The 27454-nt window shown below is 38.9% G+C and overlaps 1 protein-coding gene and 1 long non-coding RNA gene across 4 annotated transcripts; one reads left to right on the top strand and one right to left on the bottom strand.

Moving 5' to 3' along the window:
* On the bottom strand, positions 1-26579 carry cygb2 (cytoglobin 2). Of its 3 annotated transcripts, XM_044190868.1 has the most exons (6): positions 26515-26579; positions 22654-22730; positions 20684-20840; positions 20120-20423; positions 8174-8405; positions 1-4919 (listed from the first exon to the last, which is right to left on the bottom strand). In XM_044190868.1, the coding sequence occupies exons 4-6, from the start codon at positions 20317-20319 to the stop codon at positions 4755-4757; spliced, it is 597 nt and encodes a 198-aa protein (XP_044046803.1). In that variant the 5' UTR covers positions 20320-20423; positions 20684-20840; positions 22654-22730; positions 26515-26579; the 3' UTR covers positions 1-4754. The 3 variants fall into 3 exon arrangements, with proteins under 3 accessions (XP_044046803.1, XP_044046801.1, XP_044046802.1); XM_044190866.1 differs by having other exon boundaries at positions 20120-20840; XM_044190867.1 differs by lacking the exon at positions 26515-26579 and adding an exon at positions 26330-26387 and having other exon boundaries at positions 20120-20840.
* LOC122873742 lies at positions 4796-6631 on the top strand. The gene is made up of 2 exons (XR_006377503.1): positions 4796-4934; positions 6420-6631. It is a non-coding gene; the product is annotated as an uncharacterized LOC122873742 (long non-coding RNA).
* Positions 26580-27454: the final 875 nt, after the last annotated feature.

Below are 27454 nucleotides of genomic sequence, written 5' to 3'. Positions count from 1 at the left end.
CAAATTTACAAGTATATTTTATTGATTGATATATTGATTCGTTTTCACCAGATCTGCGAAGGTACAAGTCTGTGGTAGGCTGTGCAAACATGCTCAAAACACTACAAAGCCACTGCACTTGCTCCCACCAACAACGCAGTATACAATGACATATTCATATACAGTATTCAAATACATAGAATCCTTCTCATAGATATATTTAGAAAAATATAAAGTCCTAACTTTTTAACTGATAGACAGAAACATTTCACAACAAAAACACATAGTTCCACATGTACTGTGATGCCCTTATTTGCTGAAAGAGAATGAATGTGTCAAATAATGAATTAATGTCTAATTTTCAGTTTAAAATGATTGAAAATATATATTGGATTAAGTGCTGCTGTAGTACACTTGGCATGCGAGGACATGCCCGACTCGGCCAATTTAATGCAAGACCATGTGTGTGTGTGTGTGAGAGAGAGAGAGAAAAGATATGTATAAAGTGAGCGAGAGTCATTGGGATGCGTATCGTATCGTATTGTACTTGTGTGTTTAAAGTGTGACGACGAACATGCTGCATATAGATGAAGTGGAACACAAAACCTGCAGCTTAGCGAGAGCAACAGTACATCTCCATTGTGTGTATGTGTGTGTGTGTTTGCAGATGGATTTCACACCACACAGTGTTTAATATACAAGATGTCAGGGGAACTCTGCTTAACAAAAATATTCCTGAACCTCAAGCTGCTTGAGGTCTGACCTCAGAGGGACGCTAACGTCAGAAGTCAGGCAAAGAATAGGTCTAGTGTGTATTTTGAAATGGATCATTTATGTCTGACAACAGCTTTACTGCCTCCAGAGCTATTTGAGCCAAAGTGGAAATAGTTTACCTTGAGGTTTGTTTGACTCCTCTGTGTATTTTTATCCACTTGTCTGACTTGTATGACATACTGTAGGCTTACGACTGTCCAGTTCAACTTGAAAAGGAACTTGTTTAATGGGAGCTCTTAGTAAACATCTACACAAGTTGAATGTAAAAGACCGTATTTTTCAGATACTGAAGCCAAGAGTGGTTGTGGTTGCAATTATTGTTTTAATCCTGTTATCTCAAGATCACAAGTTAAATTATCGTGTTATCGCAAACAAAAAAATTGTTATATTAACTTGACTTGCGATAATGGGATTTGTTCTTGGTTGTTCTTGGCTTCCATACACAGATGTGGCTTAAACTATAAGGACATTTCCATCCACCACTGTTATGTGAATATTATATAGGAGTTGGGCGTATCAAGATAAGATGTACTCATTGCATTTTGTTGCATTTTGCTTTTAAAGATTCACCAACTTTTCCATCTCAGCCAAGTGTAAAAACTTTTTGTGATATTTCGACTTTCTTCCCCCCAGCTTTTTCACTTAGGTTTTTTTTTTATGCACAAACTGAAAATGTGCACGAAACCAGGTAGAATGAAACTCTGGCCGTTTGGGCAAAGTTTAACTTTTTCATTTGCAGAACAGAAACTAGTGAGAAACATGCAGTTCACGTTCTTGATAATGATACTTCCATCAAATTCAACTTAACGTTTTTTAAAAACTAGTTCCTCCAATATTCTACCTGGTTGATACAAATATAATCAATTTACACGTGAGGGGGGGATTTTTTCCCGGCTTCCAAAGGGGAGCATGATCGGAAAATTTTGGAGCCCACTGGTCTAAGGCAAGGCATAATGTGTAATCAACACCTTCAGGAAGTCACTTAAAACATTGTATAGATGTTTTTATTTGTGAAATTAATTCTTGAATCTAACTGTGCTAAACTCATTATCCTACAAGAGTATGAAAGACATTTTTAAAAAGCATTGTTGTGAATGGCCAACATGGTGTGGTGGGTTAAAGACCATCTGTCCAATCATAATTGTTTTTGTCTCAGTGACGCGGTCCTAACGGAGGCAATGGGAAGTTACAGTAGATGAATGACCAAATGAGGAGGAGAGGAGACTCATTACTTCCTCATTAATGCCAGATGCTGATGCCAAGGGGGGTCAGATGGGAGATACAGGACGTCACAGGAGCAGATGCAAACTGAAGATTGGATCAAATGTCCATCCTAAACAGATTTGCTGTGTATGTTTGGGAATTGACTAGAGAGAGACTTGCAGACGGGGACTGCTAGCTGGAGTGCGTGCAGTCCAAAGACTGATTACTGAAGCACCGGCGACAAGAAGATGAGGTTAAGTAAGGTAAAAAAAGTTAGTTTGACAGTATGCATGTTTGAGGAGTGGCAGATAACTGAATATGATGTCTGCATATGAGTTTAGACAGAAACTATGAGGGAAAATGACATTAAGCTTCCACCATTCCCCTTGTCAAATATGAAGAAATCGCCCATTGTGTTCGAGCAAAGGCAGTACAATTGCATTTCACGTATTTGTATGTATTTGGATTTCATTTCTTGTGTTAGATGGGGTCAGAGATCTAAAGAAACAGACTGATGGCACTTCTATAGCTGAAATGTTTTCCGTAGACCTCCGGAGTGACTTTCTAAAGCCCTTAATGGAGCCTTTAATGCAGCACGTCTCTCTGAATGGGTTTTGAAGAGGTAAACTAACTGACAGTCCTGTAAATATTAGTATAGGGGAGGTCTTACATCATGCCTGTGTGTGAATGTGTACATGCGTGGTTGCTGATTGTGTCCACCTGCTGATATTTTCCATCTCACTTTCACAATGTTGTGTTTGTGTAATGAAAGTGATAGGCAAATAAAAACTTAAAGCATTGCTGCTAGTCCAGGACTTTTAGCAAAGAAAATACAGCCCTCTTTAACACGTCAACAGATCATTGTGTCAATGAGTTGTAAACAAAGGCAGAAGAGTATGCACACTTGCCCACTGTACACTTATACATACAACACCTGTGTAAAGTTAAACAAGACATTAAGAGCACACAATGCATCAATAGAGAGAGAAAGGGGCACAGGTCACCTAAACATGAGGATATACTGTAGTAGGACACAAAGAGAATCTATTAACAGTCAGCATCTCCATGGTCCCATAGCTGGGGCTTCAACAACTAACTGCCCCCCCTCTCATAGCTTAAAAATCATTTCTTGTCTAAACATTTCTTTCAGTCTCTCTTTCAAAATATCATGAGGTGTATTCATGTGTGCGGCTTAGCCGGAAGATGCTTCTCTCACTGCAGGTTTCCACAGAAATGAACTCTGTAAAGTAATAATCCGCAACATTTTCGTGTAAATAAATGTCTGTTTCTGCCATCCCAGTTGGCCGTTCACCAAAACCGTCCCCTGAACAGCAATTGCCTAACATAACGTAAGTTTATCTGTAACTAGGCACAGCAGGCCTGTCAAGCTTTGGATTTCTCCACATGCTAAAGCAGTGTGCATGAAGCTGTAGTGAGAGCAATACACGGTATTCAAGAGTTTGAAGGGCGGTATGTTTTTTTTATCACCTCTCCAAAAATACAAGACCAAAGAGTGCAGTCCATTATTAGTGTGTTTGTCTGCTCTAACCTGAGCTGCAGATGTTAGCATGTCCAGCTAACTAGCTTACGACATACAGTAGTAACCTAACCCAGTGTTACATCGAAGACTATGGGGTATATCAATAACTAACTACATTAATTTGTGGAGTTAGAGGTTATTGAAAAAGCCCCGTTCCGGACCGACACATCCATTGTGTAGTATTACCCCACAGCGTTTGAGCCAGTCCAGGATACTATGACGCTTTTTAATTTTCCTTATAATTACAGTATTTTTCTTCACAGTTTTTCTTATCATATTGTACCATAATACTATAACTAACTAGCTACAGCGCAATACAAGAACAATACTGCTCCTGTTTCCATGGGTTCAACATGTTTCATCAACTGGTGAAGATGCCGTCTTTTTACTTAGGACATGTAGCTTTAGCCTTTTAGCATAAAATCATGTAGCTGTTATGTAGCCTTCAAGTGCATGTTTAGGACCCTTTTACAAGGTTTTTGTTAAAACGAGTTGGTTGGAGACAGCATTATCAAATAACTTGCTTAGCTAACATTAATTAGTTAGCTAGCGATAGATGATAAAATCTGCTAGCAACAGTTGTTACTACGGGTGGTAAAATCGACAGTCTTCAGCTGGAAATGAGTCTCTGTCTGAACTTAAGGAACCATTGTTTCAAAAATTACTAAGAAGTTTGAGTGGCTAATCTGCCACCATTATTATTGTAAACTGCATATGTAGCGTGCTAGATTGGAAAGCTGGACAGGCATAGCAAAAGTAACTAAAGGGGACAGGGCTTAGCGAAGGGTCAATTGTCAATGAATGTAACAGAACAGTAATTAAAAGCTTTTGGATTTGCTTGTCTAAGCACTTGGTAGCTCATTAATGGGGAAGATCCCATGCCACACAGGAAGTGATGTGTTGTATGCTTTTGGCAGCAACAGCAGTTTGTTTGGAATAAACAATAGAGGAACTGGATAGTTAGCATTAGCAGTGATAGCCTCCGTGGCTAAACACACAGACCAAAGCACCACTTACATTAGCTAAAACTTCATTAGGAAAAGTAAAATGTTGTCTGGCTACACTGTTTGGTGTCCAAGTGAGTCTTGGAGGTGCGATGTAGAAACACCACAGCAATGAAGGCTTAGCACCAAAATGTCACCAAAATAAAGTACAGAGTTGCGCGGATTACCACGTTAATCTTATCCATGTCTGTGAAACCATCCTCACAGAACTCCTTGCAAATGAAACTCCTTTACCCCCTCTTCTTCCAAACTCTTCACACCGCCGAGCTGGAGACCTGGAGCCAGCCCACCTCTGTGTAGGCCCCTGTCACATGCCAGTACACCGCTCCCATCAGTTTGGTCCACACCATCTGCACCTCTGCCGTGAAGAATTCTGGGAAATCTTCAGACAACACCTCCAGCATCACGCCACTCAGGATCTGGGAAGAAGGAGGGTGAGAAAGAAACTTTATTAACATGGGGGAAAAAAAGAGGGAAAGGTATGATAAAGAGAAAGGATAGAAAGAGAGTGAAAGAGTGGGAATATGTGGCTATCGAGATAATGGCAGGTGGGAAGGAAGAGGGAGTAATGCAGAGAAATAGTAGGTAAAGTGAGAGTAGAGCGGTGAAATAAAGAATCCAATTCACTGTTACACAAAAGTGGGCGAGGCAGGTGAGAATTGAAAATGATAACAGTAAAACATTAAAGCAGTGGCTGGACAGGTGATACAAAGGAAATGAAAATGTAGAAAGTAGAGAGAAAGGACAACACAGGTGGGGAGTGAAAAAGTAGATATATATATGTGATATGATATGACAGTATATATAGTATATATACTGTATATACTGTATGTATATTTAAAGGGAGAGCAAAAATAAAAAGAGGGAAATGTGGATTTAAATGTGGTAGATGAGCAGTGGCGTTAAGGTTACAGAAATAAAACATGATATTATTCATTCGTAGTTCACAATCTGTGAGAACTGGGGACACTAGAACCCCTCAATTCTCACTTTTGTCTGGCAATAAAACCATTACAAAAAGAATAAATTGCATTTTGGCAAATAAGTTCTCAACACAAGGTCCATTTAAGTGGTGTTTTCGAAGCTTTCAGGCACATCTCTTTCTGTCATGAATTTCTGTCATGTAATATCAGGTGGTCATATATGGAGGGGGGCAGTGTCCGAAATAAACTTTTTGACTCACCGGCCAATGAAAAAATCCACCGGCCAAGCATATTTTTCACTGGCCAAAATTATAAATTGCCTTTTTGTGTCACATATACATTTGTTTCAGTACATTTCATTGAAATAATAAGGTATTATGTTGAATACAAACTTAAAGATGAGGCAGAGCAAAATCTGAAGCGAAATTATTTTAATATATTGATCAAAGGTTAATCAATTCAACACTGAATACAATTCATGAAGTCTTGATCTCAAAACTCTACTGAAGTATTTGCTATTAAATGTTCTTAAGGCTCAAACATAAAAGTAATGGGTCAAACACAGGACTTTCACACCAGAGACCGGGTTCATTTCCTGTGTGAAACCAATAGTCAACGTTGAGTGTTTTAAGGAAGTAGTTATTTTAACCCAAACCATGCTCATTTCCTAAACGTAGTGTAGTTTTGGTGCTAAAACCTAACCTAACTGCGACCGACACCTGAAATGTTTCTCAGCAAGCTTTATTTTGAAAGTCTAAACGGACGTTGCATATTTATTATTGCTAACTTGACCCTGGAGGGGGGGATCATAACGTCCCCTTCTACCATGTCACACAAAACCATCTCTGTGACAACTGAGCAACTCCATGTACTAAGGAAGGCCATGCGATGTGGTTGAAAGCAGCAGAAACAACAGGTATCTATGTCACGAATCCTTCCTGATCATTCATTCATTCTGCCTGGTTTCCCCTGTCACCAGCTCTCTTGTCATTTCAGACCCAGCCACTCCCTCCAGCCTGCCAATGTTTTTGCACTGAGCTAAGCATTACAGTGCTCTTGTTTCTTGCCTTCCTGATCCTACCTGCCTGATTTCCCGGACTTCAATTCTACACCTGCCCTTTACCTGGTTAAGTTTGCATTCTTTGTTTGCCTGCCTGGTTTTGATCTCTGCCTGTTTCTGGATTAAAGATATTGAACTTTGCTCTTAACCTAACTGTCTTGAGTCGTGCTTGTGGTTTTCTGCCTGTTCTGTGTCAACCCCCATTACAACCCATAAGTTGATTATTTCTTATTAATAGTTCAGTCCATAAAATCCAGAAGATATTCAATTTCAGAATGCTATAAAAGAAAAAAGCAGCAACTCCTTACATTTGACAAGCTGCAACCACAAAAAACGTTTGCCATTTTGCTTGATAAACCACTTAAAATGATTAACTAATCAGAAAAAAATGTTCCAATAATTGTTTCAGTGCTAATAATGATATATCACCATCATGATAAGACAGGAAGAAAAAATACTAGAAAAATACTAAATAATGACCTAAGAGGCTCACCCGTGTACATATGGGGTTAAGATTTCAGGGAATACACAGTGGGACTAATCTATTTAATGATTTATCCACAAATTGATCAATTAAATCTTAAAACACATTCTAAAGGCAATCGGAAGCCAGTAGAGGGATGCTTAAATTGCGGTAATGTGTTTTCTTCACAGCTGCATTTATAAACCAACTGCAGATGACATTCAAAAGACTCGAAGGGAGGAAGCATATGCTTCTCCTCTTCAATTAGATGAAGAGGGAATCATATTGGAGTTTCACATTGAAAATAATGCAACCATATGGTCTAAATTAAACACTGGATCATAAACATTTTTGATACTTATTCTGATTCTGTATTCTGCCTCTACAGGTAATCAGCACTGATAGCTCTGGTAATGACTTTAACATTCATTAACTTCGATAACTTTAAGGACTGCTTTAATCGGTTTTTGGAATTGGCTGCTATATGGTACTTTTTTCTTTAATTGTCATATGTCAAGTTAAATTCATGATCATTGCTCATTTCCAATTTGGTTCATTATAGTAAAGACATTTTGAATTATGTTCTTACTGTTTGTACAACTCTCTGTACCACTACAGGGTGCCACACTGTTCTTTGTAGTTCTATGTATTAGCATAGCATAAACTACTTTACACTTGTGATCTGCTCTAACATTTATGTGTGTTTCTCATACACAGAGTTGTATGAGAGTGAATGAGTGAGTCAGTACAGTGTGACATCACTGTTGCAGCTGCAACGCCATTTTTGGCCTGAGTAAATTCAACTAGGCAGTAGAATTCCCTGTGATTTTAGATTGGTAATGAGAACATTTTTGGGGGTGCCAATGGGGTGTAAGAAGCAAGAAAATACTTCCACTGTGCTACTTATCCAGTAAAGAAAGCACTCGACAATTATCTTTCAGGACACGGCCTACTTTGTTTCATGGGAATACACCAATCAAGTGGCTAAAACGAGAAAGCAACACATCTCCTAACAATGAAACATCACCCCTACACCCTGTGGCAATGTATCTTAAGGGATTGTTGAGGGCAATTCTGGGAAATATAGAAAGGTAAAGCAGAATGTGGCAATATGACAGACAGTTATTATAGTTATATACTTCATCATAAAGTAAATCCTTAACATCAGAGATTAACAATGTACAAAAGCATAATAGCACCAGACAGTGGATTATTCCTTGAAGTTACCTTGAAGTACATGGGTTCCACCTTGTGTTTGATAGCATGGGCCTTTCCCACCAGGGCCAGCACTGACGATACCTTCTCTGGGTCATGGAGGTTCTCCACCACAGTATTGATAGCGTTCATCACCCTGCGGGCATGGTGTCGAAGTTGGCTGCTTCGCTCCATCTCCTCGGGATCCTCCATTTCCTGGAACTGGCTGAAGTACTGTTTGGCTGATGGGAAGTTGACGAAGAATCTAAAGAGGCGAAAACATTTCAGATCACTTCAGACTAGAAAAAAAATTTAAAAAATTGGTTCAGATTGAAATATTTCAACAAATATTGGATGGAAATTTGTACAGACATTCCAATATTTTGGTTTATGACTAAATACTACAGAAGAACTATTAACATTTCCATCAGACTCATCTGTACTTTGTGCTTAGTGCTAATTAGCAAACGTTAGCATGCTAAACTAAGACGGTGAACATGGTAAATTGTATCCGCTAAACAGCCTCCTCCTCTCTTGCACTCAGTCTTCTCTGTGCTGGACCATCAGCCGTCCTGGGACCTCTCTCTCTCCTTGCTGTTGTTGATCTGGATCTTCGTCCTCCAGGAGATTCAGCCTCTCTCCTTCTCTCCCTAGTTTGCATGTTATCATGGCTCTCTCTCCCTCTGTGTGTTTGTTTGTTTGTCCTCTCTGTGTGAATGATGTTGTCCTCTTCTGTGTTTGTGTGGCCTGTCCTCTTTCCTTGTCTCTATGGTGGTGAGGAGGTGGCGTGGCTCAGATCCTACTTAGTGGGCGACACCTGAAACTGCTCAATTGTCCTCCTGGATCCATCCTCTTCACTTATGTTTTACAATCTACATTTTGTCATCATAATCGTATATACTGGATTTTCTGTTGTGAATCTATTCTGTACACACGACATCTATTACATGTCTGTCCGTCCTAGGAGAGGGATCCCTCCTCTGCTGCTCTTCCTGAGGTTTCTTCCATTTTTTTCCCTGTTAAAAGGTTTTTTTGGGGGTTTCTTCCTTATTTGAACTGAGGGCCTAAGGACAGAGGGTGTCGTATGCTGTACAGATTGTAAAGCTCCTTGAGGCAAATTGTGATTTGTGATATTGGGCTAGACTTGACTCCTTGACTGTGTCTTGTTATATTGCTAGCTATTTTTCCATGTCCTAATATACACCTCATTCCACACCTCATTTTTATCCAAGTGCTTTTTTTTTTTTTTTACATCAGAACCTCATGTAACAACCTAATGCTTTGGAAATGTAGCTGTTACTGCACATGTACAAACAGATGGTGATTTAAATTCCTCAAAATAATATCCAACAATTCCCCCTCTCCAGCATGCTAAACCGGCCATGTTAAAAGTGACACAAGTGGCAACTTGGGACAAACAATTTTTCCTCTCCTTGCCCACTCTAATAATCAAGATGATGGAGGTGTTGGACAAGAAAAACATGCTAGCATCCAGTTCTTGTCAGTCCCCTTCTGCTATACTTGAACAGTGTAACAACAGAACAGCCAGTAACAACAGACGTGAGGACAGTTTGATGTTTTTTGGATAAAATACAGTATGGCTTGTCTGTCCTTAATTTTGGGCCTCATTCGTATTTGAAAAGTCATGGACTCACATAGTTGCAAGTCACAGATAACAACAAATTCAAGGTATAAATCAAGTGGCCCAACTGTCAGGATTACAAGAGGGCTGTGATGATGGTACATAATGATGAAAAATGTCTCGCCACACAGGACACATTGGAGATGCTGGACACACAGCCATCTCTTCACCAGTGGCTGCATCTATCTGTCTGATACTCCAGGAAATCAGACAATAGAAAAACATACTTTTTTGAGAGAAATCACAGCTGTATGCACAGCTAGGTACACTTTAATAAACCCAAACAAACATTATTGGACACATGAGCCACCTGCAGCAGCCTGATCATCCTTTAATGTTAATGTAACTTATAATGTCTCGTGGAGAGAGCTCCGACGCCCCCTTTGGCTCTAGGGAGCCGTGTCATTCATGTTCCCCAGAGGATGAATCCTAATGACTTTGGTGATCCTCTGACTTTTCCTCTAGCGCCACCAGCAGGTCAAAGTTTTCACTTATCCTGTGAAATATCTCAGCTTCTACTTGATGGATTGGTACAACATTTCCTACGGACATTGATGGTCCCCAGAGGATAAATCCTAATGACTTGGTTGGATGGTTGGTTGGATGCTGATACCTGAACTAAGGCCACCAAACAAAACAGTCCTCCTTCTAATTTGAATCTTGTGATAAAATTCCATAATGGAAGAAAGATTAAATACAAGGACATTTAATTTGATATCAATATTCAGAAAGGGCATTTAATATATTTTTTAAAATACGATTGACAGGGTCTAAGAAGAAAGACAAGAACAGTTAAGAGAGGGAGCGAAGCATTAAGACCATAAGCACATTACACAAACAAGAAAGACATCTTCGCTTAACATTGTTGTTACTATTTATTCTTGAATTGTTCTTTGCAAAAATACAAGACAAGACAGCTATGACATCTATTAGGCTTAATCCCATTGCCCAAATCCCATCAGAAGCCCATAATAAAGTGGAACAGTGGAAATCTATCATAATGAGAACCATGCATACATTTGATCAAAGCATGTGAGGACTCATGCTTGAAAAATAAAAATGTACCCAAGAAACGAACGGGCAGAGGCTACGAAGTCATTATCTTTCCAATTTTCATATTTCAAAAATAAAACTTATTATCCCTCAGTGACCCTCAGTCAGTCTGCTAACGATATCCTGAAGCCTTTAAATGCACAGATGCCATAAATTCTAATCAATCTCTTGTGATTTTTTTCCGTAGTAAGTAGTTTTTTTACTTAAGTGCAGTTCACACACATACTTTTTCATGTCTAAGTGTGTAATCCACCTCTGCACCATCAGTGTGACAGGAGGTGCCTGGCAGAATCCTTTACAGTGCAGTAGCGCTGATGAGCCCCAGATAGTTAAGATTGATCAAATCCTATGAGTGTAATTGGATGCAGGTGTGCTGAAGAGTGGAGTTTAATTTTCAAGCATGTCTGGTGCTGTTTATGCAAGTGGATCAACCTGAAAGACACCTACTGAAGGCACAGTATTAAGCAGATTAAAAAAGCTGTATAATATTTTTTTTTTTGCTTCCACAATGTCCTACTCTTGTATAAATACTGTTACTTTACTGAAATATAATGGCAGGCACAGGACCTTCTTGCATGAATTGAATCAAATCAAGCTTTAAACAGTGATCACTGTTGAGAGCATCAGACTTATATTTGATATGTTTAGATAAAACCATGTCTCTGCACTCTTTACCTTAATCTGACGGCATTCAATTCAGACTAATGCCATGCCGGTAGTGCTGGAACTGAAATGTGACAAGGGCCAACCTAGTAAGATTTCCGTAGTGACTTTTTTTGTGAATTGAAGTGTATCTGGTGCTTCTCCAGACATGAGACCAACATGTAAAATTCCCAACATATTTACAAATCAAGGTCTATGTTTGAAAAGGGTTTAAATGACACGATGGTTTAGTTTGGTCTTTGTTGTTAACAATGTATTTGCCACATTTTCTTTTGAATTCCATCGAATATTAACAAGACTAGGGCCACAATCAGACAAAGTTTTGCTGCAATGCGATGTCATCCAGCAAGGTGCTGCATTGGCCAATCACATACAAGCAAGCACACATTCCTGGCAGTTTTCTTTGTAACTTCATTTGTCTACTGTTTACCTCGCAATCGTCCTAAAGAAAGATAAAATAGTTGTCACCGTGATAACTTTCCAGAGTTGTAAAAGATCCTGTCTGTAAGTATTACAAACAGCTGTGCAGTATTTGGTGTATGATAAGCCAAATGACCAATAGACTCAGATTGCCATTGATAGAGCCACGCTACTAGTGTGGTAAAAATAAAAAGTAATGTAGTATAGCTAACCTGTCCTGACATCCTCTTACAAAGCTGAGAAACGGTTTTAGCTGTTGTCTAACAGAAAACCAGCTTTTCAAAACTCATTACAGACTTGTGATGTGGGAGAAAATAACACTTATCTCTGATGTGTCTGTATTGTATTTGAGGTCTGCCAAGTGTGTACAACAAGAGTTATTTTAGGTGCAGATGTAGTAAATTCCATTCTTATACCACCCTGGTAGATGTAAGAGGAGAGATAAACAAAGAAAATGTAAATTGTCTTGTGGCATTTAAAGTTACGAAGATTTGTTTTGACTCAGGGGTTTGACAGTTTTCCTCACAGCTGACTGTGAGCTCACAAGAGGGAGGAAAGATTGTATGCCAAAGCAATAAGAAAGTTTCCATGAGCTTAGCTAAAGGGATTTGTGAGAAATTTGACAGATTAAGTATTGTCAGTTTTCACTGACAACAATGCAAAGTATAATTGTTAACACAGAGCTTTAGAAATTTAGAGACATATAAAAACAAACACTGACTCAAAAACAGATGGATTTACATGTGTGCGCACATACACTTCTGCTCTGACCCACTTTACATCTTGTCAGTGCTCCAGCTGACTAGAATTGCTAGTACAGTTATTTCCCAGTTGGAGTTTGGCCTTCGGCAGCCCTGCTACACTCCATCCACATCCCCCAGATCCTATGTCATGCTAGGCCTACAAAGGCTCGGCTTGCCTGTGGCACTCCTAGTTTGGCTCTACCAGCTGTCACGATACGTATGCACTCTTTTCCTTGGTGACAGGAATAATACAGACTTTCTAATAGTTCTTGTTCTGCTTAGACAAATATGAAAGTTAACTGCAGAGCTTTAAGAAAACAGAGTGCTGCTCTGATGTTTTCTTTGAAGAAAAACAGAGTTCTTCCTTTTGTGCCTGTCTTCTTGTGTTAGAATGATAAATGTTTAATCCCCTGTAGCCAAGGCATGGTTTTACAATACATTAAAAGGATATATGCAACAGATACATCACCAGGTACAGGAAAGTTTCAGTGTCGGAAAGTCCCTATCATCCTTTAAAGTTGGATCCCATGACACTCAGAATTTAAGATTTGAATGGTTTACCAATATTGTAGGAAGTATGTTCTCTTAAAATAAGCCAGTTTGAAGGATTACACTGACTCGTTTGAGGTTCCTGGTCACCTGACCCACTGTATGACCACGTGTTAACAGTTAAACATTACCCAATATTAGCCTGTAAACCTTTTGTGACACAAGGTTGGTATAAGACATGTACCCAATGGCTTGTACATTATTCTGCCCAGTATCCCCCCCAGTAATTACATGCATGGTGTGGAGGTTGGAGCGATAAGATAAGGTAGAACTTTATTTATTCCAAGGGAAATTGTTGAGCATCAGTTGCAGTACAAAGTAGGAAAGAGTGCAAATATAAACTGTCAATAAAGGTTTATTAACAGATGGGGTTATGGATGGGCATGAAGAACATCAGATTTTCTTGCAGGAGATGAGAATTCACCTCCTGTCACAGACTTTAACATCAAACTTCCGATTCAGACCGATTGACCTAAAAATAAATGAGCCCAATGAGGCCAATATATTGGCTGAGATTAACGTATTGCAGATGTACGTATCTGTATTTATGTATGTGTCAATCCATACCAGGATTGTTTGTTTGTATTATATGTTTATGTAAAAAACAACAACAACAACACTATTGGCCGATATATCAATACTAAAAAATGTTATTGTCTGTTTTAAATTGTCAAAATAGACTACGTGAATAGTGTATTCAGATCAGATGTTGCTATACTATAAAGCAGCTAACTATGATGCTACATCGCAATGAATGTGGAATATGCTAACAATTACAATGTTAATTTTCCAACCTGGTATTTCCATCCTCTCTGCTGCCATGCTAGCATTGTATATCACAGGGAAATCAGAGACACCCTAAATTAATTTCATCTCCATTTTTTTTACAGCAAACTTTGCACCATGATAACTGCGTGTCACTATGGTACGCACAGCCGTGCTTTCTATTATTATTTAATAATGGCTTTGCTCCGTGCAATGTCACGCTTGTGCTTTATGTGTGAAAGCCCTGTAAATGTATCATTGATGATTACCTTAACGGGTACCACAAAGCATTAAGAGTAAATCAATCCCATTTGTGTGTCCTGCTCCAACGTCCTGCTATAAATATAGCATGAAATACCACAAATTAATCCAGTGAAACCGTCTCAAAATTCTGTTTCATTGTGACACTTAATTATCTTCTGCTTGGTGAAAATGTGCCTGAATCCTCCCGTCTGCACTGTCACTACATCAGTACTATTTGAGTCAAAGTATGTAGGGTTTGATTGTATTCATAAAGCTGCCATATGTACTGTTCTGCTGACGCCTGGGGTATCTCACTCTATAGTGCAATTGCATTTGTACGCATTGGTGAGATCAACTGAGGCTATTGTCACTATCTATTCTCTCCATGCATCCAGGCACATGGATTGACATGAAAATGCAAATCTGTGTTCACATGGGGGATGTTGTGCACTGATTTCAAATGTGCAAGACTTTGACCCAGTGTCAGCCTCAGGTTGTGTTAAGTAACTAAGAAACTGCCAGCCAACTGTTTGTGCATCACACAGACGTAGAATAATGAAAATGTAAAGTGCTAAAACAATTTTAATAACTAATTTAAGACTTTTATCAAGCAAAAATGCCAAACACTCACTGATAATTGAAGCAATAGGATTAGCAGCTTTTCTGTTTTATATGAGTGTAAACTGAATATCTTTGGGTTTTGGACTGACAAAAGCAATCTGAGAGCGTCATCTTGGACTCTGGGATATTTTGATGGGAATTTTTCACTATTTTCTGGCATTTTGCAAACTAAATGAATGTTTGTTTGATTATTTCTTAGTGATGTAAATTTAAAATACCCACATAAGTACAAAAAGTTGACAATGAGGAATTTCCTAAAGGAATATTGAAACTTTCGCATTCTTGCCGAGAGTTAGATGAGAAGATTGATACCTCTCTCATATCTGTAAATATGAAGCTACAGCCAGCAGCCGCATAGCTTAGCTTAGCAAAAGACTGGAAACATGGGGGAAACAGGTAATAAAATCTACTACCACCTCTAAAGCTTCCATAACTTCCTGGAGTCTTGTCGTCACTGTGAGGTTGTCAGACAATAGGAGAGAGTCCAGAAAGATACTGCTCCAAGCCAAGAAATAGTCCCCACATTGTGTTTTGATACATCAGTTTTTTACAGATTAAACAAACAACATATAATGTGTTAAGTAGTGAACTTTAGAGGTGCTGGTAGATGCATTTTGTTACCCTTGGACAGAGCCAAGCTAGCCGTTTTCCCTTGTTTCCAGTCTTTATGCTAAGCTAAGCTAACTGGCTGCTGGCTGTAGCTTCATATTTACTATACCGATGAGTGGTATCAATTTTCTTGTCTAACTCTCAGCAAGAAAGTGAATTTCCCAAAATGTGTAATTATTCCTTTTTAAAAAAAACTCTGGGCAAAACTTTTCAAAAAGAGCGGGAACTGAATTCCAGATTCTAGGCCCTCTCTTAGAAATAATGAATTCTTGAAAATGCAGGCTGATACTGATGCCTGTTCCTGGTTTGGTATTTGTGAATGGTGCTAAGTATGATTAAATCCATAATGAAAATCATTATTAGCTGCAGCTCCAGTTGTGCATATTCATAGTCATTGTCTGTCTGCCATGTTGACACATTATGTGTATTCGAGAAGCTCTACGTTGTCAATATGCATCTTCACCAGAGTCAGCAAAATAAATTCCTGGATATGTAACGTGACATAATTGATTTTGATGGTCATCACAACCAACTGAGATTTGAGAGGAAGAAGAATGCCATCTTTTCATCAAAGGAGTAGAAAAAAATGCCAAATTAGGGAAAGAGATATATATAAGAAATTTGAAAGGAGTGACAGAGGAGACGTCGGATATTGAAGCATGGAGGGAGACAGTTAAGTGCCAAAGCTTGTTGCTGTCATCCACAGATAAGAGCACATGACACATACACTTACACACACACATGCACAAAAGATGCTCTCTGCCCCTTCCACTCTCTCCCTCAGGGACTGTCGTCACCCCAAACCGAAAATCAGTTTGTCTCACTCACATCAGTCTCCTTGGCTACAACTCGCTGTTCATTTTAACAAGCCCTTAAGGGCTTTCTTAGTGTAACACTAAGACATTCAAATGAATCGAGTCTTTCTTCTTTGATATATTAGAAAAAACACATGAGAAGAAGCAGGAAAAACACAGTCAAGCCGTGTTACATCCAGTTGGTCTGCAAAACTTTGCATTGAAGCTTCACAGAGAATTACTGTCTGTTAAAGATTAGGCTCTTGGGGGGAAAAAGTTTGATTCTATGGTTATAGATATGTTTTGACAGCTTAAGAAGACAGTAGCAATGGTTGAGCAAGAGCTGTGAATAATATAAGAACAAGATGCTTACAGTACAGTATATCCAAAGATGAAAATGTATGAGGCATAAACTGTCATCTATACATGAATTTTACCCAAGATAAATGTAAATGCACGAGGCACAAATTCAACATATTCACACACTCAAAGACGTTGTCTTGTCTTGTCATACTGTAGTGCAGAGAAGTGGACTATGGAGTATTTCTTCAGCATCTTAATGAGAGAGGAATGTGATGTTCCTTCCTTCCCTACACTTGTCACAGCTCAGTTATTGGTGAGAGGTTGAGGGAATGGGTGCAGAACATGGTGTGTGTGTGTATACTAGTACTTGCTACATAGTGAGGACTGAAACGTGTTTTTTACCTACATTTTTGGAAAGTGAGGACATTTTGGCCACATTCAAAGGGCTGCTTGAAAGTTAATACTTGGTTTTAAGGGTTAGGTTAGAATTAGGTTATGTTTAGGGTTAAGGTTAGGCATTTAGTTGTGATGGTTAAGGTTAAGGTAAGGGGCTAGGGAAAGCATTATGTCAATGACGGTCCTCACAAAGACAGAAGCACAAGGATGTGTGTGTGTGTGTGTGTGTGTGTGTGTGTGTGTGTGTGTGTGTGTGTGTGTGTGTGGCCTATGTAAGATACAGCCTGCATTATCGTTGTCACTGGGTTTCCTACATAATGTGTCAGGATCTGTTGGTGACCCATCTTAATGCGAAGACCATGAACTAAATTGGGACTTATAGATAAGATAGAAAAATAGATAATAGATAAGAGAGTAGTTTAAGAGAGTAGTATTTTGTAGTTTAAACTCAGGAACAACTAGGACATTTTGAATTTAAAAGGGAATATCAAGCTGAAAATCAGTATTTCACTGCCCTCTTTGGGTAAAAGTTTCAAGTCTGTTGCACCTGTAACCACATCCACAGTGATGTCACAGTGCACAGACACACCTGGAGTGCACTCCTACATCACTGCAGTAAGGTGAGAAGTGAAACCACTGGAGGTCAGCAAAAACAAGATTTTCAGCTTCTCTGTATGCATTTATGGGGACTTTGTAAATATATACATGGTTGTACAATTCCAAACATTTTCATAATGTGCATCGTGATACATAAAAATAATAGATGTGCTGAGTAGCAAATAATAATGTTTTCTGCGCACAATTAATGATCATGGGGTCATAGCCAGAAGTGTGGAGATTTTCCCAACTAACTGGAATAAAACTGGTCATGTTTAGGTATAATCCTTGAGATGAAGTCTGCGAAAAGTTGAAAACTATTATGCTGAGGTCAAATCTACAGATGGCTAAGATTACGTGAATGTTTGGTGTGATAAACGTGAGGACAAATATATGGGAAGAACTTCAGTCTATTTCAAAATGGCTACTGTAGTAAATAAGGACTATGCTTAAGTGTAATGCATATGTTGTAGGGATCATGGATGGATACCATGTTCCAAGATGGCACCTCATTCGCATATGCTGAAAAACCTTTTCAGGTTTCCTCGGGTTTTTGGGCACACAGAGCATGAGTCCTACTTTGGCTGAGCTGACTGACTTGCTGCTGGCTCCCCACCAGTGGTGGAATGTTACTAACCACATTTACTCAAGTACAAATTTGAGGTACTTGAGTCTTTTCTTTTCACGACACCTTCTACTTCTACTTCACTACATCTCAGAGGGAAATATTTTTGCACACAAAACATATGAAGAGTTCATAAAATATGTCTTGTTATAAATTAAACTACACAACAGTTAATACAAGTAGAGCTACAACGATTAGTCGATTAATCAATTAGTGGATTGACAGAAAATTAATTGGCAACTATTTTGATCGTTTAAGTTATTTTTCATGCAAACATTTCATGGTTTCAGCTTCACAAATGTGAAGATTTGCTTTTCCTTTTCATTTTTTTAATTATTTTAATTGATTGTTAATAATTTAGAGGTTTGGACTGTTGGTTGGACAAAACAAACATTGTGAAGGTGTCACTTGGGGCTCTGGGTAATAGTTGACGGCATTTCTCACTATTTTCAATCGATTAAGGAAGAAAATAATGAGCAGATTAATCAATAATGAAAATAATCAACAGTTCAAAATGAGCTCCACCTCAACCAACTACAACAGTAAAATCCGGTTTTTACATTAATGCATGAGTAATAATAATGTAATGATATAATATATAATAGTAGTAACAGCTACAGGGGCCATTTTTCTGCATTGAGTACTTTTAATTTTAATACTTTAAGTATATTTTCCTGATTATACTTACATACTTTTCCTTAAGTGACATTTTCAATGGTTGAACTTTTACTTGTAACGGAGTATTTTCACAGTGTGGTATTAGTACTTTCACTTAAGAATCTGAATGCTTCCTCCACCACTGCTCCCCACACACTTGATTGACACAAAATAATTTACTTCTAGACTTCATTTTTCACTTTACTTCAACTGTCTCAGAAAAAGAATTTCAGCAGATTCTCTTTACAAATAAAAGAAAAAAACGTTTTAATTGTGTGACAAAATGTCACCTGTTACAATCTCTAAATGGTAAATGGACTGTACTTATATAATGGCTTTCTAATCTTTCTGACAAGCACTTCAACTACATATCACAGTCACAATTTGGGGTTCAGTGTCTTGCCCAAGGACACTTCGACACGTGAGTTGGGAGAAGCTGGGATCAAACCACCGACCTTCCAATTGGTGGACAACCCACTCTACCACTAAGCCACAGTCACTACATAAGGATTAAGGGAAATTGAGACAAAACATGACTGACATGTACAGTATTCATAATTATACATTAGATATCTTTGTTTTTCAATTTTTATCAATACTATCAGATTTTTCTTAAATCTGATGGCTATACAATTTCACAAGTTTATATCAAACCTCACTGATTTCTACTGCTTATATCTATACTTTGATGCACTACTCAGATGTGCCTATTATGTTTTATTATGTTATGACATTTCAAATATTGTATGTATTGTTTTGAATTTGCAACTGGTCACTTTTGGTGATCTCTGTATTTCTCGGATATTCACCAGCAACAAAAACAAGTTTTTACAATTACATTTCAGGAGAATTTTGTTCTTTGCTCTCACTGTAACATTACAGGTTTTCTTGGTTCACTATAACCAAGAAAACCTGTAATGTTACAACTCTGCTGTTGTTGGAAAGATCTCTCTTCCTTTGCCTTGAAGGTATTCTTTGATATAATTCTCAAAGAAATCCCATCACTTTACTATCCAACCACTAATTATTAAGGATGCACTGGATGGTGAATTGATCACAGAAAATGTATTGAAAGTGCCAGGATTCACTGTGAGAATAGAGCATCTACATCCAAACAGAGCAACAGACAGAGAAAGCTCAAACAGCAGGGGAACTGAAATGATGGCATTACATCAGCGCACACAGCCTTAAACTTAAGCACCTTCAGCTGCAAACAATGTATTCACTGTCATCTCTTGTTTCAAAGTTTACACACAGTGAGAGAAATTTGGGAGAAATAAAATCTTGATAAAAACTCACCTTATGAGCACAGACACCCCCACGTCCTCACAGTTCTTGTAGACGTGCCCCCACGTGTCCTGGATGATCTCCCTCTCGGCGTCCGACAATGGCTCGGCACGCTCCGGACGATCTTCGCACTCCACCTCTCCCCTCCGCACTCCCAGCAGCTGCGGAGGTGGAGGTGGCGAGGGTGGCGGCGGAGACTCCCTGCGAGACATCCTCCTGCGGCGCAGCAGCTCGGAGGCTCCCAGCAGGGCCCGAGGGAGGTAGGGAGCGAGGGAGGGGGGGAGGGAGACGGAGAGCTGAGACCCCACGGCGGGAGCTGGGAGGGGAGAGTCGGGATGAGAAGAGGAGGAAGAAGAGGAGGAGGAGGGGAGAAGGAGAAGAGAAGAGGCAGGCGGCGCTCACAGCCGATAAAAGACAAGGGAAAATGAGGCTCCCAATCCCCCCACTGCCACCCACCACGCTCTCTCACTCCAAACTCTCCCTCGCTTGTCCTCCGTCCAACTAAAAACTTATTTCTCTCACTGCTTTGCTCTCTCTCCCTCTCTCCTCTTTTCTCCTCACTTCTTCTCTCCCTACCTCTCTCTCTTTCTCCCTCTCTCCCCCAGTGAGGGAGATGCTTGTCAGTGATGCTGCTGTTGTTCTCCCGTCACTTGTACTCTCCCTCTCTCTGATCCTCTCGCTCTGGTGGAGGAGATGAAGCGGTCGGAGGCTGTGGTGTGTGTGTTGTGAGGACCTGATGGAATGAGAGCGGGGTGGAGAGAAAAACAGAAAGAGAGAGAGGGAGAGAGAGAGGGAGAGCGTCAAGGGTCTCTGACAACACCCCACCAACACACACAACTACACACACTGTCTATTTGTACGTCTGAGCACACATATTGACAGATCCAGTGAGTGAGAATGTATTTGTCTATTTCTCTGTCTGTGTTTAGAGACACATATTGACATCAATATAGATGTATAAAAACGTATTATTATTATAGAGACACGTTCCCTCTGCATGTGTCCAAAATATTTTTAAAAATTGCCATAAAATTTGCCTTTATGCTGACAATACTGTTTTCTGCATTGCCGATTCTGTCCAATTAGTCACAGAGAAATTACAACTCCTTTAAAGCTAATCTAATTGATATTTTTGATAAAAATGGATCAAATGACTATGATCCCATTTACATTTAGTTCATGCGTCTTGGCCGGATCGGATAGCTATATGTAAAGCATCCAAGAAGCATTCGAGTTGGATTGCTCAAACCACCTCTGGAGGTCGCTAACTTTGTCCGTCTGCCATTTGGTGCCAAGCAGGTAAAGTGGGTTTAAGTGAGAGTGAATCAAAACACGAAAGTTGCGGGCCAGAAAATGAACAATGAGCTGAAAAATGCTATGCTTCGTAGAGCTCAGAGGAACTGCAGAGTCAGGTGATAATTCTCTGTTGGTTTGTCACTACAAGTGACCCCTTTCACATTACACATTACACATATTGATCCATTGTTATAAAAATATTGATTAATGCCACCTTGGCTTTATTAGGTGATGTCAGTGTTCTGCTGCCCCAAAGTGGCCAAACAAATCAATTAATGCAGGTTTAATGCACTGCAAGATCCCCCCTAACCCCTCTATTGTACAGAAACAGAAGCAGCTTCCCTCTGACTAGTTAAAATAATATTGTTGCACCAGTTTTTCTCTCAGTTCTGGATTATGGGGATTTCAAATATCGACATGCTGCTGCCTCCCCTCTGAGGCCCCTAGATTACATTTACCACTCTGCCCTCTGGTTCATCACTGGTGATAATAATACAACACGCACCACTGCTTTCTATATGATAAACTTGGTTGGCCTCCCCTGTCTGAGAGATATGATAACCACCGATACAATGTTGTTGGAAAATTGCTATCTCGTATCTCATCTTTGCTGCTCTGGCTCTCCATATTTAACATGCCCCAGTGACTGTTTTCATGAACGAACCAGAACGGGTCTAGGAAAGACTGCCTTTGCTGTTAGTGCAGCGGTCTCATGGAATAAAATACAATGTCATCTAAAAATCAAACCACTCATACCTTTCTGTAACTTCAAGAACAGATTGGTTTCACTGAGCATGTACCATGTTCAGTTTTCTGCTGCCACAAGGCGACACCGACAGATAACAAATAACCCGTGGACATATATGAAATTGTCTTTAATGACAGACAGTATGTGAAATGTATAAAATTACCACACATGGAACTTGACATGACAGTATTTGCATAATCAGACTGGATGAACACCTTAGCAACATTACAGAAGATGTTAAGATACCCAAGATACAATGTTCTTCTTTTAAATTCTTTTCTCATATAACTGTTTTGTATCATAATTTCCCCTGCTTTCTTTTTCTCTTATATGCCTTGGCAACACAAATCTATTTTCATGCCATGCCAAACAAGCATATTTAAATTGGGGGAAAAAAGGAAATTATAGCTACTTGTGCTGAAGAGGTGCAGCTGCAATGGTCAGAGGGCACAAGCTCAAAAATAGAAATGTGTGTGTTTCTGTATAGACAAAGTATACATACATCCAAAGAGAAGGTTCTGCTTCTCCACAAACTGTCTCTGGTCATTGCAGCAGACAGTTTGCCAGGTAAAGAGGAAGCTGGGGAGGAAAGGACATAGATCAGAAAGTCATTACTGTCAATGCATTGGCTGCCACATAATCACAATATTTCATTGTTTTTTAATTCTTCAAAATGTAATCAATCCCCACTGTCAAAACCTTATTCAGAACCAAATTGTGTCTGCAAAATATCTAACCAGTAATTTTGAGTCATGATTTTAGAAATACTGAGGTCATGAGTACAATTAATCCCCCCTAGAAATTTTTCAACAAAGGTCAAGTCACTAAAATGTTTAAATTATTTGGCTTTTTCATATTTTGTTTATTTAGTTAACTATTCAATTATATTTTCTCTAAATCGTATCTCCCCACATGATGGTCTAAATGCTGTATTAACACCTTCTTGACACTGTGAGGAATATAAGAGTCTATAAACACTGGAATCAGCAAATGAAATACCCACAATGTGTAATGTAAACTCAGGATGCTAAAATGCCCAAATTCCTAGCAAAATACTGTGGACATGACCTCAGTGTCCTCAGTAGTAGCTAAGGCCCTGCTAGAGTCTATTGAGTCCTAAAAGGAATGAACATCTGCAAGAGGGCTGCGACTATTTCACCTGTTTCCAATAGAAATTTGCTAACAAATAAAATCAAGAAGTATGACACTTGATTCTAGAAAACATTTCAAGCAAGATGATTTGTTTTGGAAATGGGTGAGATCATTTCACCCCACTGCAGAAAATAAGATTTTTACAAAATGACTTATTAAGATGGTGATTTTTGCAGTGAGCAAATCATCAATCTAAAACTGAACAGTGCCTAAGGAGGTCAAACATTTATCTATATCCAATCTGGCACTGTGGTATTGAAAACGCCACATCTGACATTCCTTATCTGCGCTTGCAAAAAAATAAAAAGCCCTCCAAAATGGATGGAGATGTTTGATAAACTGCTGTCTAGACAAAAGCAGAAGAGGGATGGTGGAGGACGATGCTGATGACAGGTCTATTATGCCACAGAGGCGACCGGAGAAGCCAACAATTGAGAGATGGAGCTGTCACAGCATTTTGCAAAATGCACCACACCAAAGGGTGTCACTCTGTCACTCGTCAAGACAAGATTAAATAACTCACTCAGACATCTTGCATCTGTCACTCAAGCTATGCCAGTGCTCAGTATGTGACATAAAATTTAGAAAGAAATATACTCAGTTGTACTATTCTGTGACTGATGAATCTGTTTGGCAATCCATAACTGGTTCATATATGAAGTGATACTGTAAGCGAACATAGAGGAAGAGCATATGAGAATAAATGGACAGAAAATACAATCAGTTACTTGACACCTCTGTGCCTCAGTTTGACTCTCGTGAGTTTAAAAACTGAATGAATTATAGTTCTACAGGGTTACATACAGTGTATCTATCATACAGTATATGTGAATATGTGATTAACAAAATGACGCTGTCCAGTAACCTCAACTAGATCTTTGTCAAGCTGGTCTGCACAGCTTTACCTTTACTGCTGCTGCCCTCTACTGTCTGCTGCACTTCAAATAACATGAGGGAATTTTGTGTTGTCAAATAATTTGAGTAATAAGGGCATATAAGGTGAAATGGTATGATGCTTTTAAAAAAAAGGTTGGAGGCTTATACTAAGGTGTGCAATTTGCCATTTTCAATTTCCACAATCACAAGGCATAATGATTTTAAAGTTGCATTAAAGGGGAACTCCAACAATTTTACACATCAAAGTCAGTTTACAGGAGTTGGGGAATACTAAAATTCAAAAAGTTGTATAAAGCCTTTTGTGGCTCCAGAGTGAGCTGCCCAAAATCTAATAAACTACCTCAAGTGATGTCACTTGACTCAGTGTCGGTTGGGTTTGAAAACTACAAGTTTGAAAATGAAAAAAATCCGGGGGTGTGGAGTTAGAAAGAAGTGAGCTTACCAGACCTCTGTAGCCCGCTCCTCAGCTCTGTTAGAGGCTACATTAGCCGCTACTAGCATAACACTCCAGAATCTCCGACTGAGTTGCATTGTGGGTAACGTAGGCACCAGGTTTTGTGTGAAATAAAAATACGACATATCTGGTTCTGCTGCATCGATTTTGATCTTTTTTTTTAAACAAATTCGACCATGTTATAGAAGTACAAAGCTATATTGGTGGAGTACTCTTTTAAGCAACTTTTTACCATTGGGAGTCAGAAATACCCCAAAACAAACTCACAGCAACGAGCACATTGCTCATGTTGCTGAAAATGATGGTGAAAAATGACAACATAACTTTCATGGTTTTCAGTAATGACAGCAATCTCCTGTGTGGCTGACTGTTTTGCTTCTTGCACATTTTCCTGTTGAGAGGTCTGCTGCATTTGATGTATCACGTATGGCATTTTCATGGTATATCTTTCTAAAACTATAGCAACTAATAGAGATGATCAGATGATACCGAAGTTTGCTTCACTCCTGTGACGCGCACTTTTTCAAATTGTGTCGAAGCTTGTGTCAAATGAGGAATACCACGTGACTGATGACGTCCAAAGCTTCAAAAGTCACTGGTGCTTCAGAGAGCGCTTAATTCAGTTAGACAGTTTGAAAGTTTTGCAGCTAAACTATGTGATGTATGAGAACATTTCCACCTGATACCAAGTAATAATGTCATAAAAGTGACATCATTGCGAATCATATGAAATGTTGCATAAATATCAAACATGAAGTTAAAACGCATGAGCCTTCAGTGGACACTGGGCCTAAACTACATCAATATGATAGTCTACATTAGTATTTTGTGTCAGGAAAAATATTTTATATCTAGGCTTTTTAGACAATGCATTTATTAATTATTTTACTGTAACAGATCGCACAGTAACATCTACATTTAATGCAGAACTTCTGAACAAAGTCGGCCCCAGTCTTGAAGGGCTGCTATAAGTTTTACAAGCCACCAGATGTCACTATGCTGCTGCGTTTGAAGCCGCGAAGCTTCAAAAGGCTTCATTGGCCCATCACTAGCGACTAATTAATACAATTTTAATATATACAGTTTATATTTTCATTGCCGTACATTTTTCTCATACTGTTTATTGTTGTTGTGAGGGGGAAAAAATCTTGACTGTAAAGTTGCACTGGCATATTTTGTTTCCAACAGAGAAAGTGAGACAGGAAAATAAATAAAATAATAGATCAATAGACAGTGTAATAAAATGACTAAACATGTAATTTGCTAACTCAAACAAGTGGATTTATTGTTAAACTACTCTTTCACGGGGGGGCGTTGGGACTGAAAATGGGCTTTATCTTTGATAAATGAGAGTAACATGAATATCCTGGAGGCGTTTTTCTGGCCACTTGTTGAATGCAAGTCTAGTATTGGCTAGAATGGTCTGCCAACATCTGAAAAGAAAAACATTTGGCTCGCTAAATGTTGCCTTTATTCACCAGCCACTGGTTTTCGAGCTTAATGCTAACATTAACATATATTTGGCATTAAGCCTAGCATAACGTTAGCTAACCTAACATTAGCTTGTGTTCGCTGCTATTCTTGGAGCAGTTGTGCCTAGTTTTATAACAATTACTGTTTTTGTGTTTGATTCAACTTAGAAAATATTGTTTAATATGAACAAAGATTGTTTAACCTGTTTCCCATGTTTGACCGTTTCCTACCCAGGTAGCCGGCGGGCTGCCATCTTTGTTTCAATTCAGGAACAGAGGAACTTGGGAAAGGGTTAAGAATATTTTCTATAGGCAGCAGACCATCTTTGACTGAAAATCCTAATCGATATTGCAATGACTAGTTTCATTTCCCACCTGCAGTACATACTTTGAATTAAATCATGTCTAACACCAAATCTCGTCTGGGCTCCTTAGGGACATTTTATCTGCCAGAAGGTCCTCACCATGACAACTGTTTCACTTCAGTTTCACCGAACAGCAGTTCTCTGGCTCCATCTTGTGGCCAGTTAGAGTTAGCGCAATTTAGAGAGAAGAGCCACCTTAGTCCTTTTTTGAAATGACTAATCCACCTGAAAACACTTAAATATAGAAAGGTGCAGAGAGCTGCAGTTCCTGCAGGACAAATGTGAACAATGTGTGTGTGAAGTCCATCACAAGGGAAATCACGCTGTGCTCCGAGTAAGAGACTATAAGCTACAAGTCAATAGACTTTTTTCTCTGCAGATATTTTACCCTTTGAGTAGAGGAAACACATGTGTCTCACTAGCGAAACGTAATCATTATTGTTATTAGTTACACCTGTGCTTTTCCTGCTATAAGAAGTCAAAATGTCTATTGTGAAAAAGGCCTATGGCTTATTTACTGGATAGGACCATAGCCAACCCACCTCCTTTTGATGTTAAGTTCAAATCCCCTCTGTGGAGGTTACTAACCTGCTGCAAAAAATTTCATTTCATTTTGTCTGTTACTGGGGCCTACACATGTTCACTTCTCATACATATCTTTGAGCAGTCTACCAAGAATTATCCTTACTGTTAACCTGTTCATAGTTTTGGCATAGTGTATATGTTACATTTTTGCTCTCTTTCCTACTTTGTACTGCAACTGCTCAACAACAATTTCTTTCTGGATAAATAAAGTTCTGTTTTATTTTACATCTACCACAGGGCTAAGATAATTTCCCTTCTTCCAACTTGGCTTAAACATTGTTGAGAATATTGTTTCAGTTTCATGATAGTGGTGCAGCGTTATTTATTCTGTCATAGTTCAAGACCAAGATGCTCAATTCTGCGAAAATCCAGAAATAA

This window comes from Siniperca chuatsi, linkage group LG3 (genome assembly GCF_020085105.1).
Source record: "Siniperca chuatsi isolate FFG_IHB_CAS linkage group LG3, ASM2008510v1, whole genome shotgun sequence".
In the NCBI taxonomy this organism is placed as follows: Eukaryota; Metazoa; Chordata; class Actinopteri; order Centrarchiformes; family Sinipercidae; genus Siniperca; species Siniperca chuatsi.
Note: the sequence above shows the minus strand (reverse complement) of the source record. Positions and strands in the feature narration are given on the sequence as shown.

Bases quoted from the DNA above. Each gene is read 5' to 3' on its own strand.
- cygb2 (XM_044190866.1), bottom strand. From the start codon at position 20,319: ATGTCTCGCAGGGAGTCTCCGCCGCCACCCTCGCCACCTCCACCTCCG. The intron at 8,406-20,119 runs GTGAGTTTTTAT...TCGCCTCTTTAG, and splicing joins GGGGTGTCTGTGCTCATAAG to ATTCTTCGTCAACTTCCCAT. The intron at 4,920-8,173 runs GTAACTTCAAGG...CCTTCTTCCCAG, and splicing joins TGGAACCCATGTACTTCAAG to ATCCTGAGTGGCGTGATGCT.